The following is a 16,628-nucleotide window of genomic DNA, read 5'->3' on the forward strand; positions in this document are numbered from 1 at the left end:
CTTGCCACTAGGCTATATCCCCAGCCCAACATGTTAGAATTTTGAAATAACATTTTTATGGTATTAAGGTTTGGACCGAGGGCCTTGCTTTCATTTGGCTTGGTTGATTAGATGGTCCTTTAACTGCTTGAACCATGCCTCCAGCCCAACTTTTCACTGGTAATTCTGGAATTAGAATATCATAGACTTATCTGCCTGGGCTTGCTTCCAACTTCCATTCTCTGGATAGCTCAGCTTCCGGAGTAGCAAGAATTATATGTGAGGTTCACTGGAATGTGATTTAAATGGTAAATTATGCATTTTGCCACTTTTTCACTTTAGGAATGTAAGGATTTTTACAAGTTTCTATAACTTTTTTTGGAATACTATTTCAGCTGAGTTTTTGTTTTGTTTTGTTTTTGTTGGGTTTTTTTTGCCACTCCTGGGCTTGGGCACTGTCCTTGAACTCCCTTTGCACAGGGCTAGCACTCAACCACTTGAGCCACAGCACCATTTCCACCTTTTTCTGTGATTAATTGGAGATAAGAGTCTCGTGATCCTCAGATCTCAGCCTACTGAGTAGCTATTTATATATAGTAATCTTATAAATGGGAGTCATCATGAATACAACTGTTCAAAGTTATCATTGATTAAAAACTCAACTACCATATAAATCTCTTACCTAGACTTTTTTTTACAGTTATAGTAATGATAATAATTAGATGTAATCAGGCACTATCAAGGTATTTTTCAAAACAGCCACAGAGGATCTTACCTTTAATCACAGTTATGTGGGATTCAGAAATTGAAAGGATTGTGGTTTGAAGCCAGTGCAGAAAAAATATTAGATCTCATCTAAACAAAAGAAGCTGTGGAAGGCGATATGTAAAAAGATTGTAATCTAAGGCTGACTCTGGCCAAAAACCAGGGTCTTTGGCTGGGAAATAACTAAAACAAGAAGGCATGGCTCAAATGATAGAGCACCTGCCTAGCAAGTATTGAGATCCTGAGTTCAAACCCTAGGATTACCGAAAACTAAAATTTAAAGTTCAGTGTATATATCACAAGTAGTTTTAAGTGCTGCCTTTTGCTAATCACTGTAAATCAAGTAGATATACTCTTTTTTCTCATAAGCTCATCTAGCAAGACTGCATGTAGTGGAGGGTTAGACACAGTAGAGTTCTAGTTTATGAAAACAATGTTGTAAATGTTCATACATTGTGTTCTCACTATAACAGAATTTCAAGTTCTTGGTACCAACATAAATATAATATAGCAAGACATTTGTCATTTGATCCTGCATTGTCTATTTTATTCTCATATGTGGAAATTATGATAAGTTAATGCCAAGCAAGGTAGTTATTTTTTTGTCAGCTTAAGCTTTCCCAGCTACTCTATTTCTTTTGTTTAGTTCTCAAATTGGTATTTGTTCTTTGGGAAAATTAGGACTTTTTTTTTAAGCTCATCTTGTTGCACTTACCCTACTGTGATAATTGGGTGGTTAGAACTTGCCTTCTATTTTTGCCTATTTTTTCCAAGTTTTTTCAGGTGAGTATGCCTGGCTTTTGAAATATAAGAAAATTAATGAGTAAGAAGTGGATTCAATAAAACTGTAGTTAAGTCCAAAAGCTTTATAATGCCTTATGCTCCTTTAGTCACCTGCCCTATATATAGAGACCAACTATGTTTTAATAGTTGTAATAAAGGTGATTATAGTTGCCTGAGCCTAAAAATACAGATGCCACATTCTAGCAGATACCCTCTTTAAAGTTATGAAACAATTTAATGTTATACTTTATTTAAATAACTTAATATTGTATCTTCTTGTCAAAGAAACAAGTGTCTTATAAAACTATTCTGAAGTAAGGAAACTAAATATAGTAAAAATGTTTTTTAATAAATTGTATTGAAATAATCTCTATCTTCATAAAAGTTTCCTATGGTGCTTTTCCTATGTAAAAAAAAAAACTCTTACAATAGGATTTTTCTAATATTTAAGTATATACGCCCTCTTAAGTGAGATTAAGAGCAATGATCAGTCAGGTGCTCGTGTCTCGTGCCTGTCATCCTAGCTACTCAGAAGGCTGAGATCTGAGGATGGCAGTTCAAAGCCAGCCCAGACAGGAAAATCCATGAGACTCTTATCTCCAGTGAACCACCAAGAAAAACGGAAGTGGTACAGTAATAGATCACTAGCTTTGAGTACGAAAGCTCATAGACAGTGCCCAGGCCCTGATATCAAGCCCCATGGCTGGCAAAAAAAAAAGAATATTGATCACAATATTAAACTTTGTGCTGATTAGCATCACACCAGTACAAGTGTAATGGATTCAGTACCAACTTAATTCTAATTTTTTAGCTGTGTTGAATAGAAAGTTCTACTTTCATATAAATTAATATGTAAGTACTCAACATCCCAACTATTCCTGTCTCATTTCCTCAGTAACTAGAATAGTCTTGTTTTCTTTTTCATTTAACAGGCTTTCTCTTCCTATTTATATATAGTGAGTATGTAGTTTGTCCTCTCCAAAAAGTTTATGTAATAATTGCATTGTTATTTTCATTTACTCTCAGAACTGGTGACAAGAAGAATGTAGCCTGGAAGATTCTTCCAAAGAAGCCATGTAAAAATCTGATAAATACCCTGAATAATTTGCACCAGCAATTAGCAAAATGTAAGTTGATAACTTAATTGAAGGATGTAATTTAATCTGAGAAAGATAACTTGCCTTGCTCATTTTTTATTCCTTTTTAAATTTTATTATTATTATTATTATTATTTTTTGTGTGTGCCAGAACTGGGACATGAACTTAGGACCTGGGCTCTGTCCTTTAGCTTTCTTGCTTAAAGCTGGTGCTCTGTCACTGGAAACTCTACTTCTGGGTTTTTGCTTCTGGATTTGGGGTTCATTGGAGATAAGAGTCTCATGGACTTCCCTGTTTATGCTGGCTTTGAACTGTCATCCACAGATCTCAGCCTCCTGAGTAGCTAGTTATTACAGTCTAGTCTTACAGCATTTTTTTTTCTTTGTTGGGGGAATATTTTAGAGGCTTGAACTCTGGGCCTTGCATTTGCTAAGGATGTGCTGTACAACTTGAAGCACATTTCCAACTTTTTTTGCTTTAGGTTATTTTTCAGATAGGGTCTTATGTATTTGTGTAGGGCCTTGGAGGTGATCCTCCTACTAAAGCCTTTCACCAAGCTGAGTTCATATGTGATTATCACCATACCTGGCTTATTTGTTGAGATGAGGGCATCTCACTAACTTTTTGCTCAGGATAGCTTCAGTGTTGTTCTTCCCTATCTCCAGCTCTTGAATAAATAGGTTTATAGGCCCTTCTTTTTAACAGAAGAAAACGTGTGTGTGTGTGTGTGTGTGTGTTTTCCTGGGTTTTAAGTCAAGATCTCATACTTGGTAGGCAGGTTCTGTACCACTAATAGCCCCTGGGGGTGAGGTGCACTTTTACCTGGAACTAGGGAACACTTCACAAATTTGTGTGTCATTTTGGTATAGGGTCCATGCTAATTTTATTTATATAATTTCAGTTTTCCAGTTATTGATGGAGATTCTCCCTTTAACTACTTGATGAAGGTGCTGTCTATCAGACTTTTCTACTATAAAGAACTCTATTGTTCTTGTTGGCTTTAGCACTTAATTGTCCAGGAAGAGTTGCTTTTCATTTTCTTGTTTCTTTTTAAATATTTAATCCCTGTGCACTTACATTTTACAAAAATAAAAATAAAAGAGGAGCAAGAAAATTACAGTATTTAACCTAATGTCTAGTTGATAGGGTTGGTACAATCTTTATCAATGAGATCTGAGGATGACTGTTCAAAGCCAGCCTAAGGGGCTGGGAATATGGCCTAGCGGCAAGAGTGCTTGCCCCATGTACATGAAGCCCCTCGGTTCGATTCCTCAGCACCACATATATAGAAAATGGCCAGAAGTGGCACTGTGGCTTAAGTGGCAGAGTGCTAGCCTTGAGCAAAAAGAAGCCAGGGACAGTGCTCAGCCCTGAGCACTGAGCTCAGGCCCAGCACTGACAAAAAAAGAAAAGGAAAAAAAAAAAAAAAAAGCCAGCCTAAGTAGGAAAATCCATGAGACTCTTATCTCCAATTAACAAGCAAAAATCCAGGATATTATATATACACACACGCACACACTCAGAACATGAGTTTTTTTCTGATGATGCACAGTAATACTTTTATATTTAACTTGGATAAAGTATGTACATAGTCTAAAAAACTGGTAAGCCAAGCTTTAAGGTTTACACACTTCCCATATTATGAAGTTATATAAATAAAAAAATGTGATAGCATGAACCTTTTTGAAAACATGACAAATTTACATTGAAACCATTATGAGCATCAATGCCAACAGCATAAAGAAAACACTAACTCTGTTCCTTCACAGTGCAACAGAGACCGAGAGATGATGGACTAATGGACTTAGCAATGAATGACTACGATTTTAATTCTGGAAAAAAGTTGCACATGATAGATTTGGAAATTCAGGAGGCATTTTTGTTTTTTATGGCCTCTATTTTAAAAGGTTATAGATCATACTTAAGGCCAATAACACAAGCCCCATCTGAGACAGCAACAGATGCAGCTTCTCTTTTTGCCCTGCAAGGTGAGTACATCGGTTTTATAACTTTCAAATTACTGAGATTAGCCTTGTGCTGAGTCATTTGCTGCCTGAGTTTATGGCTCATATTTATCAAAATACATAACTGTTTTGAGAGGTATGTGAGTACCAACTCTGGCGACCCATTTCCATAGAACAAATTCTTTATTTTCATTCTTATTAACATCTTATTAGTATATATTTCTTATACAAGGACGTTTCACTGTGACATTTCCATGCATCCTTACATCCATACAATGTACCTCAGTCAAACTCATTCCTTCTGTCACATACCCTCCTCCAACCTACTTGTTAAAACAGTTTCATTGTATTTTGACTATGTTCACATTCATTCATCCTCTATAAGACTAGTTCTTCTCAGAAAGCAGGAGAAAATGAGGAAGGAAGTAACACTGAAAAGAAATGTACTCATTAACTTATGTAACTGTAGCTCCTCTGCACATCATCTTTACAATAAAATAAAATAATATTAAAAAAAAGACTCGTTCTTTCTCTGCAATCCTATTAGCAAGGTAAGTAGAAAAACCATTTGAGAAATGCTGGACCTCCTAAGCATATAGTGTTCTACTCTACTGTGTCAAGTGCATTGAGATATTGATACTGTCAACTTCAAGGACAGCCAGTCAGGGCTGGGGATGCAGAAGAAACCCCTGGGACCTCCAGGTTGAGACGGCCTTATTTGTTTTATTTCCATCTCTTTTACAAATACTACTTTTAACTAGGCGCTGGTAGTTCATGCCTGTAATCTTAGCTACTCAGGAGGCTGAGATCTGAGGATTGTGGTTCAAAGCCAACCTGGGCAAGGAAGTTTGTGAGACTCTTATCTCCAGTTAACCATTAAAAAGCCAGAAGTGGAGCTGTAGCTCAATTGGCAGAGCACTAACCTTGAGCAAAATAAACTCAGAGACAATGTCCAAGTTTTAGCTTCAGGACCAACGCGCACATGCTCATACATACACTTTCAGATATACTAGTTTATATGTGACCTTCAAGATAGTGAAGGAACACTAGAGATAAATCTGGATGTGCTTATTTCTTGTTTTTGTTTGTTTGTTTTTGGTTATAGTGTCTGTCTTGGGGCATGAACTCAGGGTATGGGCGCTGTCCCTGAGCTCTTCTCCTTAAGGCAGGGACTCTGCTAGTTTGAGCCAAAGCACTACCTCTGTGTTTTCTGGTAGTTATTGGACATAAGAGTCTCACAGACTTGCCTGCCTGGGCTGGCTTTGAACCACAGTCCCTAGATCTCAGCCTCCTAAGTAGTTAGGCATGAGCACCCAACTGGGTTTATATTTCTTTGTTATTGATTTTTTTTTTTTTTTTTTTTTTGCCAGTCCTGGGGCTTGGACTCAGGGCCTGAGCACTGTCCCTGGCTTCTTTTTGCTCAAGGCTAGCATTCTGTCACTTGAGCCACAGCGCCACTTCTGGCCATTTTCTGTATATATGGTGCTGGGGAATCGAACCCAGGGCCTTATGTATATGAGGCAGGCACTCTTGACACGGCCATATCCCCAGCCCTGTTATTGATTTCTTATTCATTGGGTTATTTTCCCTTAGAGTTTCTTCTTCATACTAGTGGGGATTGTGAATGACATGGTTAATCAGGTTTCTTCTAGCTTTTATGCTAGGAAAAAATTTTAAATTTAAACTTACGAATTTGCGAATGATATATAATCTCACATCATATATTTATATTGACTAGCTTTCTTAAGAAGTCGGGACCGATCACATCAAAAATTCTATAACATGATGACCAAAACTCAAATGTTTATTCGCTTCATTGAAGAATGTTCTTTTGTCAGTGATAAAGATGCAAGCCTGGCGTTTTTTGATGATTGTGTTGACAAAGTAAGTAACAATATGTCTACAGTGTTCTATCTTACCTTGTGTGAATACTATAAGTGTTATGAGTTTTTATTCCTGCTTATAGCTTTTAGGAAAAGCAAAATTCAGTTTTCATAATTAACTTCTTACACTGAAACTTTTGTGGCCTGCTAATAATATAGAGCTTATCTCTTAAGAAATATCTTGTATCACAATTCTAAGCCAACCCAGGCAAGAAAGTCCATGACACTCTTATCTCCAAGGCCATGTATTTCCAACTTGTAAGAATGTCTCATCTGAGAGTATATAGAGTAGGTACATAATGTAATAGATATTTCACTTAAATAATTCTTTAATGGAGAGTAAATTTATAGCTTAATTAATTCTATTTTATTTATGTACGAAACTATCCCCTTTTCCTTCAGTCCTAGTACCACCGATAAAGATATGTGAGAACAGAGACCTAGAGAGAAGTGTCTAGCCTTGAACAAAGTAAGGCAGAAGCAGTAGCCTGATGTGAGAGTTAGAGCCCAAGCAAGATGCACCAAGCATCCATGAAGAGACATGACCTAACATAACATAGACAGAGGACAAGCAGGATAAGAGAGTCCATGCCAGTGTCAGACAGCTGCAAAAAGTCAGAACTGAAACAGGATGAGAGCATCCATATGATCCATATAGAGTGCAGTAGTCAGGACAAAGTTCCCATTTGTCCAGTACAGCCAGTAGGGTATCCGTGGTCTGTTTGAAGGAGTTGCCATCCTGGTAGGCAACGGTTAAGTCCATAAGAGTTTGTTAAAGCCAAATTAGGGTGAAGAAGTTAATTGTATATTGGCAGTTAAGATAGGAGAATGTTACACATGGTTGGGGGAATGATAAAATAACTAAATATCAAAGTCTCACTATCAAGAAAGGATTTACAAATAAGAAGTGCAAAAAACTAAAATGAATCTTGAAGCATTAAGAGCGGAGGTTTTGTTTGGTATCAATGATTTTTAATGAGAGATACAGATGTGAGGACCTGTGTCTGTGTGTGCATACATCCATTCTCTAGCTCTATACTTTCAGAGGGCCTTGGAGCAGCCACACCACCATCACAATGTATAAATCAGGACTCCTTAAGGTAATTGTTTGGTTTGAGCAAGTAAAGTACAAAATAAAATATCTTGTATTAGAAAATAAGGAATTGCTGCCGGCTGATAGAGAATTGCTAACACGAAAAAAACCAACCCAGAAATCAATTTGAAAGGATTCCCACTAGTAAAACTGGGACAATTTGAGCATCAAATGTCAATAACAAATTAACCTATGTAATAAAATGGGAAACCATGCATCTTTGTAGGTATCAGTTGATCAACTGAAAGTCTGATGAGAAATAGGATCTTACTGAGCTTCAAAGCACTTCTTCACAAAATACAGATCGGTAACTGTAAAATGAGGGGAAAGCCCGACAAATACTTTAAAATGTAAATTAGTTGTTCAAGGGGAGGATTCATTATGACATTTCCACACATGTGAACAATATATTCCTATCAAACTCCTTGTCACTGTCCCTTCCTCCTCTCCCTCCTTAAAAAAATTTCAATAGATTTCATTATTCTGTTTTCATGCATGCAAATAAGCTATGTGACAGAAGAATCAAATGATCAAAGTGAAACTCTCTTATAAGTAATTAGCCAAGTCAGCACCATGTGCCCCTCAATAGATGGCAATGAGAACACATCAGCTGTGTAACATTCTTGCTAAAGATGCACACTTGTATAATCTCAAAGGTTATCCCAACAACCACAAATTATAAGAGAGTCTACAAACACCTGATCTGTAGTCCAAAAAAGAATCAGGGTACGGAGGCACCAATTGCTCACACTAGTAATCCTAGGCTGAGATCTGGAGGATCATAGTTCAAAGTCAGTCCATGCAGAAAAGTCTTCTAGATTCCATCTCTAATTAACAAGCAAAATGCTGGACTGGAAATGTGTTCAATTGGTAGAGTACTAGCCATACACAAGCAAGCTGAATAACAGTTCAAGAAGCGAAGCTCAAGCTTTAGTCTCAGAAAAACAAAAGAGTAAAGGTTAAGAAGATAAGCAAAAACTTGAGAAACTACTATAATATGAAGAGTCTTTGTGACCAAATGTAACATACAGTTCAGCACTGGATCCTTTTGGTAAAACATTATTAGAATAATCAACAAAACTTGAATGAGATCTGAAAATTAGTCATGATATTTCCAGTCATAGTTATGAAAAAAGATGTCCTTTTGGGTAGGAAGTATATATGAAAAGTATTCAGGAGTGACAGATCTACATCGGGTTAGCAACTTACCCTTTTAAGATTATAAAAAGAAAAAAGGGATTGAGATATAGCTTAATGGCACAATATTTGACTACCATGTGCAAGACCCTGGGGTTAATTCTAGCACTGAAAAAAATAAAATTAAGAAAAAGGAAGTTTTTGAATGACACTTCAAATTTCTCTAAATTTATGATTATTTATGCGTGAATATAGTGTCTATGATAGCAAAACTTTAGCATGTAGCAACACTTCACCATGTATCATCTCCACAGTTTATCACTACAAAGTTATTTGTAAAAGTCTACATTTTCAAATTTATGAGACTGTGGAAAGAATCTGTAATTAATTACAAGGTAACTAAAATAGAATTTATCCCCTAATACATAATTTGATTCAGTTTCGTGCTTGACCTTAAAATGTCCTTCACTGATTGTGTTTGATAAAAGTGAGAAGTGGTTTTCAGTACCTGTTGTGCAGGAGGAAAAGCATTGCACTGGGAATCCATACTTTTATTCTACGGCTTCACTCATTTCTTCATTCTCTGTGGTTAGCTTATCTTTGTTTTTGAAAATATTATGAAGAGAGATTATTATAACTGCCTTATTTTATGGTGTTACATAAATTTTAAATTGAAATTTTTAACAGCTATTTTCTATCAAATTTATAGATTTATTCATTTGGCTTTGTCATTTTGTGACAGGAATGTTCAGTTTTTAAATTACTTAGGAATTGCATGAACAGGTTCATAGCTTGTTTAGTCATCTACCTTTTCCTTTAATTTAGAATACATGAGCAGTGATTGATGTAAGTACTCCAACCACTTTTGAAGACATGTATAAATATATTAAAATAACACAATGAGTATACTTTTTAAAGTATAGTTTGAATATTTTTGACAAATATATATTTTTTTCATGTAACCATGTCACCAAAATATAGAATGTCTTTTATTACCCCCAGAAAGGGCTTGTGTGGGGAAAAGATTCATTTTGTACATTTTGAATAACCCATTTACAAGAAGTCTTTTGAAACCCTGCAGGGTATGTGTGTGTGTGTGTGTGTCTGTCTGTCTATGTCTGTGTGCCTGTGTGCACGTGTCCTGTGTGTGTGTGTATGTGCGCACACGCACTAGTACTGGAGCTTGAACTCAGGCCCTGAACTTTTTTGCTCAAGTCTAGCACTCTGCCACTTGAGCCACAGCTCCAGTTATGGCTTTTTTGTAGTTAATTGGAGAGTCTCTAGTTATCTCCCCAGGATGGCTTCAAACCACGTTTCTTAGATCTCAGCCTCCTGAGTAGCTTATATTGCAGACATGAGCCACTAGAATCCAGCAAATCCTTGCCTTTTTTTGGGTTGAGGAGATAATGCTCTAACTTTGTGGCGTATTTGTCATATAACATTGTACTAAGATCTTAATGTTTAATATTTTAATCAAAATTTCAAGTTTCTCTTATTTGATGCTTGTAAAGTTAAATATTGGCAATAATAGGAAGGCATGTCTTTAAAAGCTTCTCCAAATCCTTTTTTTTTTTTTTTTTTTTTGCCAGTCCTGGGCCTTGGACTCAGGGCCTGAGCACTGTCCCTGGCTTCTTCCCGCTCAAGGCTAGCACTCTGCCACTTAAGCCACAGCGCCGCTTCTGGCCGTTTTCTGTATATGTGGTGCTGGGGAATCGAACCTAGGGCCTCGTGTATCCGAGGCAGGCACTCTTGCCACTAGGCTATATCCCCAGCCCCTCCAAATCCTTTTTTGCAGAAATAATTGTATTGGTTATTTATATATAATGATGTTGCCTCTGACTAACAATGTGCATTTTGAGTGCTTGTCCCATATAGTGCCAGACAGAATTGTAAGGGATCCACTTAGTAACCAGGGTTTAACTTGTAGCTTGCTTTTGTCAATAAATTTACTAATCCACAAAGGAGCACTGAATGAGTTATAGGAATCCAATCAACAGTTAAAAAAAGAAACAATATTCCCTTTTGGCCCCTTTAATGCACATTGGTCACTAATTTGTAGGTAAATTCACATTGTTGCATGTTTTAATGAAATATTCATGAATACTGTCAGACGTACAAGACTGTGATTTTTTTCCTGGATAGCGAGTGCATCATGTCCTAAGGAGGATATTTTAGTACATTAAAGTAATTAATACGCGACATTGTCTGAGATTTTCTGTAGGTCATGTGCTATTTATAGTATAAGAGTCAATGCAGTTAGCTGCTTTGAAAAATTCCTTTAAACATATAAAGTCTGAGGGCTGGGGATATAGCCTAGTGGCAAGAGTGCCTGCCTCGGATACACGAGGCCCTAGGTTCGATTCCCCAGCACCACACATACAGAAAACGGCCAGAAGCGGCGCTGTGGCTCAAGTGGCAGAGTGCTAGCCTTGAGCAAAAAGAAGCCAGGGACAGTGCTCAGGCCCTGAGTCCAAGGCCCAGGACTGGCCAAAAAAAATATATATATATATAAAGTCTGAGAATAAAACATTAAATGTGTAATATACATTAGATTAACATTATTCTTACAAATTTCAATGACTAGAAAATCAAAACTGAGAATTAGGCTGTATATTTGTCTAGCTGGGGCAAGTCCCTGGGTTTTGTCCCCAGCACCACACACATGCATTCACGTACACACACACACACTCACACACACTCACACACTCACACACCTCCACCTACCTCCTTCAGAATTAGTACACTAAATGAAACCTAAAAGTTGTATTTACTTCATTATAATTCAGGAGTCTGTTTTATTAAAGAAAGTAAGGTATCACATCTAAAATATATCATAATAAACTTCATATACAATTGAAGCAGAAGTTAATTATTATTAAGGGCAACTATTATTAAGGGTATTATTAATGGTATTATTAAGGGGAACTCTCCAAAACATAAGTAACTGTGCAATGTGTAACTGCCTTTCATATTTTAATACCATGGTACATGCACATTAAGCACAAAAAGTCAATGCTTTTAATCTGCAAATGTTTTCTGAATATCATACATGTGGACATTATTGCTCAATATAATGACTTTTGAGCCCATTTTTTAATTAACCTCTGGAAGTTTTGGTAAGGAAAATAAAAAAAAAATGTTGATGTGCATTAACTGCCTATCCATGGTGAAAGTTGAAAAGAACCCAGATAGACTCCTTTTTTTGTCTTATCCATCATATCCAAACAACACACTTGACTGACTTTTAACATCTGACGTGACTAATGCTGAATAAAAGAAAAATAATATATACGAATGATCTGTTTAATTTGTGACTAATTTAAGAACCATGTTTCTTGCTTTTCACATGATTATATTTTAAATCCTGACAATCTGTCCCTGTAGGATGATGCTTAACTAAGGGCAGTTTTGTGTAACAAATAGTCTGGTAAAAAAATTTTTCTTGATTTTTTTAAAGCACCTCTTTGCAGTGTTTTCTGAGCATATTAATATCTTATGGAAAAACATAAAAAGGATATGAAAATTACTTTAATTTTATCTTGCCTGTGGGCGTTGGGCTTCTTTTTCTTTCAATAGAGACAGATGTCAGTGTGCTTTCCAAAAGACAGAGCTGTCCCACTGATACATGGAGGGTTTATGGCATGGCTATTTTTATAATGTTGAAGTGAGATCTTTATTTGTACACAAGTAAGGGAATATCATTTGCCAAGGTATTGCGTCTATAGTGCAAGGTTTTACATTTTAATAGACTTTACCATACTGAACTTTACAATAGTTATCCTGGACTCTAGGCTTTTCAATGAAAATAAAATGACTGAAGAGGGATGTGGAAACAGAGAGGGAGACGCTGTTAAAAATAATTTTTAGGGCTGGGAATATGGCCTAGTGGCTAGAGTGCCTGCCTCGTATTCATGAGGCCCTGTGTTCAATTCCCCAGCACCACATATATACAGAAAATGGCCAGAAGTGGCGCTGTGGCTCAAGTGGCAGAGTGCTAGCTTTGAGCAAAAAAGAAGCCAGGGACAGTGCTCAGGCCCTGAGTCCAAGCCCCAGGACTGGCAAAAAAAAATTTTTTTTTAAAAAGATAGATAGATGCTCACAGACAAGCCAGTTCTCTCTCTATGAGCTATGATAGAGATAGCTTCCTGCCTCTTTCCATCACTTGGGATGTTGGTGTCAACCTTTTCAGTCTGGTATGTCTGTTCTATTTTATGGTCATTTCTGTCCTTATTCAGTTAGTTTCATTGATCTGCATAAAAATTTTGTTACTATAAGGTGCCTCATTTAGCCTTGAGTCACACCTGAATACCACATCCTACTAGGATACCTGTGATTTCTAATCAGCATGTCATGTTTCTAAGGTTGTTTATTAAAGTATCTGGATCTTCTAATGATAGCTAAGGTCTTTTCTATTTTTATTGAAAATGTTAAAGTTTTTTGTGGGTGTTTTTTTTGGGGGGGGGGCAGTTTTGGGTTTGAACTTAGAACCTTGTGCTTGCATTCCAAGTGTCTGTGCCTCCAGGTCTTTTTGCTTTAGTTTTCTGGTAGGATCTGTTGATTTTTCCCTGACTGGCCTGAACTACAGTCCTTCTACCTACACTTCACTCATATCTTGGACAGACACATGCCTCTATACATAGTTTCTTTGTTGAGATAGAATCTCCCTAATCTTCTGCCTAGGCTGGCCTTGAACCTCAATTCTCTCCAGTTCTGTCTCTACACAGTTGGGATCACAACCATGTACCACCACTCTCACCTGAAAACTTGTAGTCTCCAGAGGTAATCATTTACCATAAGTAACCACTTACCATAGGTTCTTTATTTGTTTTATTATTTTCTATATTATCTGTCCAGTATTAACACTGAATAATTATTTCCCCAAAATTCACATTATAAGCATACTGGGAGAATTGTGGTGATGGTAAATGTGTTAATATTGCTAGTACTTTGTATATAATCACAGGTAGGACAAATATGCCATACTTAAATTTCCTTTCATATGCAGAATTTTGCTTTTCTTAAGTCAGTAATTGCTCTGCTTTTCTTACGTCTGTTGTTAATCTCTGAATTCTTATGCAGAAATGAAATCTCCTTTTTGGTTTTTTTTCAACATATCAGTGGATCCATTGGATAGTTTCCTTTTTTCATTCTTACTGAGGCCTTCTGTCCTCTCATTTTAATCTGATTTCTCTCTGGTCTGCCATATGGAAATTTTCTTCACCTTTGACTCTCATTCTGCAGTTGGATACTCTGCTTTCTGGCTTCAGTAGCTATTTCTTTTCTGTTGTACCTTTTAGGAGCTTACTGAAAACCAGACACTGTGCTGCAATCCTTGTCTTTAAATTTTAACTTGTTGACTGTTCAGTTTACTCATTATTGTATATGATATTAATTTTTCTTAACCAATATAGCTCTGTAGATTGTATTTTACCATATTTTTTTTCAATTAGTACAAATGATAAGAGATAGGGAGAATCAAAATCAAGAAGATCCTGAGGTAGGGATTTAACTCTGTGGAAGAGCACTTGCCTAACGAGTTCAAGGTCCTGGGGGGAAAAATAGTTTTGGGATCCTGGAGAATCAGACATCACAAGATTTTGTGGCAACAAGGGGAAGAGCAAAAAACTAGCAAGATCTAATAACCAACCTGACTGGCTTGTTGGTGTCAGTGGTTCTAGCTATGTGGCTGTAGGCAAGAGGGTCTCGGGCCAGTCCTGAACCTGAAAAATAACTGTAAGTCAAAAGGGTCTCAAATGGAACCAGGTGCTGGTGGCTTACACCTGTAATTCTACTCAGGAGGCTGTGGATTGAGGTTCAAAGCCAGCCAGAGGCAGCAAAGTCTATGAGCTCTTTAGCTCAAGGCTAGGGCTCTACCACTTAAGCCACAGCACCACTTCCAGTTTTCTGGTGGTTAATTGGAGATAAGAGTCACACAGACTTTCCTGCATGAGCTAAAATTTGAATATATTTTTATGATTCAAAATGCAAAACTGTAAAAAAGAATACACTGGAACATCTGAGACCTGTCCCATCCTTATCTTCCACAGGTCTTCTCTTCCTCAGATGCTTAATTACTTTTTCTTAGTCTTTTAGTCTCCTTAGTCTTCTAGCCTTTGTGTAAATAGAAGCAGAAATGAATATATGTTCTTATTTTCCCTTTTTTGTCTCAAAAAATAGTACACTTCTATACAATGATCTTCACTAGCCTATTTGCACTTAATTATCTTGGAGCTCTTTCTATTATGATGCAGAGAAAACTCGATTATCCTATTTTTTAATAGTTCTTTAAGCCAGGCACTGGTGGCTCACACTTTTAATCCTAGCTACTCAGGAGGCTGAGTTCTGAGGATCACAGTTCAAAGCCAGCCTGGACAAGAAAATCCTATCTCCAGTTAACCAACAGATAACTGGAAGTGAAACTGGCTCAACATGGTGGAACACTTCCCTGAGCAAAAGAGCTCAGGGACAGTGCCCAGGCCCTGAGTTCAAGCCCCATGACCAATTTTTTTTTAAGTTCTTTAGCTTACATTTGTGTAAATGGTTTACTGAGCCATTTCCCCCCAGATGAACAGCTAGCCACTGTGGTTTTTAAAATGTCTTTTCAACCCCCCAGGTGGATATGGACAAGAGTGGCGAAGTGCGACTCATAGAACTGGACGAGTCTTTCAGAAGTGAACATACTGTCTTTGTAACACCACCTGAGATCCCCCATCTGCCCAATGGCGAAGAACCCCCTTTACAGTACAGGTACTCGAGAAGCAGAGTGTTTGAGAGTGAGAGAGAAGCAGTCCATCATCTGTGGCGTAGCTTTCTAAGGACTGATATTTTCAAAATCCAAACCTTACACATCCCTAAGTTTTAGGTGGTAAGCAAGATTATCCCACATCCATTATTACATTTTGAGGTATGAACAGAAAAATATATAATTTTGCATAGCATAGACTTGGGCAGCCATCCTATCATAACTTCATAAGTAGTTTTATAAATGTTGATTACATTATTAGATTCCCCCACCCAATTTAAATGAGCATTTTTATTATAGAATTTTGACTTTGTTTCTCACTAATGACTTTTTTCCCTTTTTGCAGCCCCTCTTCATTTCATTTGTACAGCAATCAGTGTAACTTTGATTTATAAGAGATGATAAATCTAATTTAGGGTAGTATTTGTGGCCTAGATTTGTATGATAAAAATTTAAGCTATCATTTCTGAGTTTTTAAATCATAAAAATTCAGAATGGCTAGAATTGATGATTGTTAATTTTGATTTTTTTTTTTTTTTTGCAGTACGAGTTTTGAATTTAGGGCTTCATACTTGCTAGATAGGTTCCCCAGTGCTTGAGGCATGCCCCCAGCCAATTTAGAAAGTTTTATCAGACATTCATAACAGTTGGCATGCACTGTGCTTGACTTTAAGTCCAGTAGGGAAAAGAGAAAACTCCTGAGCACAGAAAAATGATTGAGATGGATTTATTTCATTTCTGATAGTGTGTACTTATTGTTACCTAAAATAGCATTTTCTTTTTTGTTCTAAATTTTCTTATTCTCCAATAATATTTTCTTACTTTAAAAGTTCCAAACTGCTTTTTGTTTTTGCCAGTCCTGGGGCTTGAAATCAGGGCCTGAGCACCGTCCCTGGCTTCTTTTTGCTCAAGGTTAGCACTCTGCCACTTGAGCCACAGCGCCACTTCTGGCTTTTTCTATATATGTGGTGCAGGGGAATTGAACCCAGGGCTTCAGGTATACAAGGCGAGTGCTTTACCACTAGGCCATGTTCCCAGCCCTCCACAACTGTTTTATATCTACATAAATATAATTTACTAAATCTCAGTTATTTTCAGTGAAAATGAAAAATGTCAAGGTATTTTCATTTATAACCGGGATTAAGTCCTTTAATTTAAAAAAGAAAAATAATGTGACAGAGGTT

The 16,628-nt window shown here is 36.9% G+C and overlaps 1 protein-coding gene across 8 annotated transcripts in view; it reads left to right on the top strand.

The window, feature by feature from the left end:
• Dennd4a (DENN domain containing 4A) overlaps positions 1-16,628 on the top strand; it is a 71,174-nt gene that overhangs the window by 28,205 nt on the left and 26,341 nt on the right. For all 8 annotated transcript variants that reach the window (XM_048333172.1, XM_048333171.1, XM_048333176.1 and 5 more), the window contains 4 exons: positions 2,554-2,654; positions 4,395-4,613; positions 6,328-6,473; positions 15,316-15,449. In XM_048333172.1, coding sequence (XP_048189129.1) covers positions 2,554-2,654; positions 4,395-4,613; positions 6,328-6,473; positions 15,316-15,449 — 600 coding nt within the window. The remainder of the gene's footprint in view (positions 1-2,553; positions 2,655-4,394; positions 4,614-6,327; positions 6,474-15,315; positions 15,450-16,628) is intronic.

This window comes from Perognathus longimembris, chromosome 23, assembly GCF_023159225.1.
Source record: "Perognathus longimembris pacificus isolate PPM17 chromosome 23, ASM2315922v1, whole genome shotgun sequence".
NCBI lineage: Eukaryota > Metazoa > Chordata > Mammalia > Rodentia > Heteromyidae > Perognathus > Perognathus longimembris.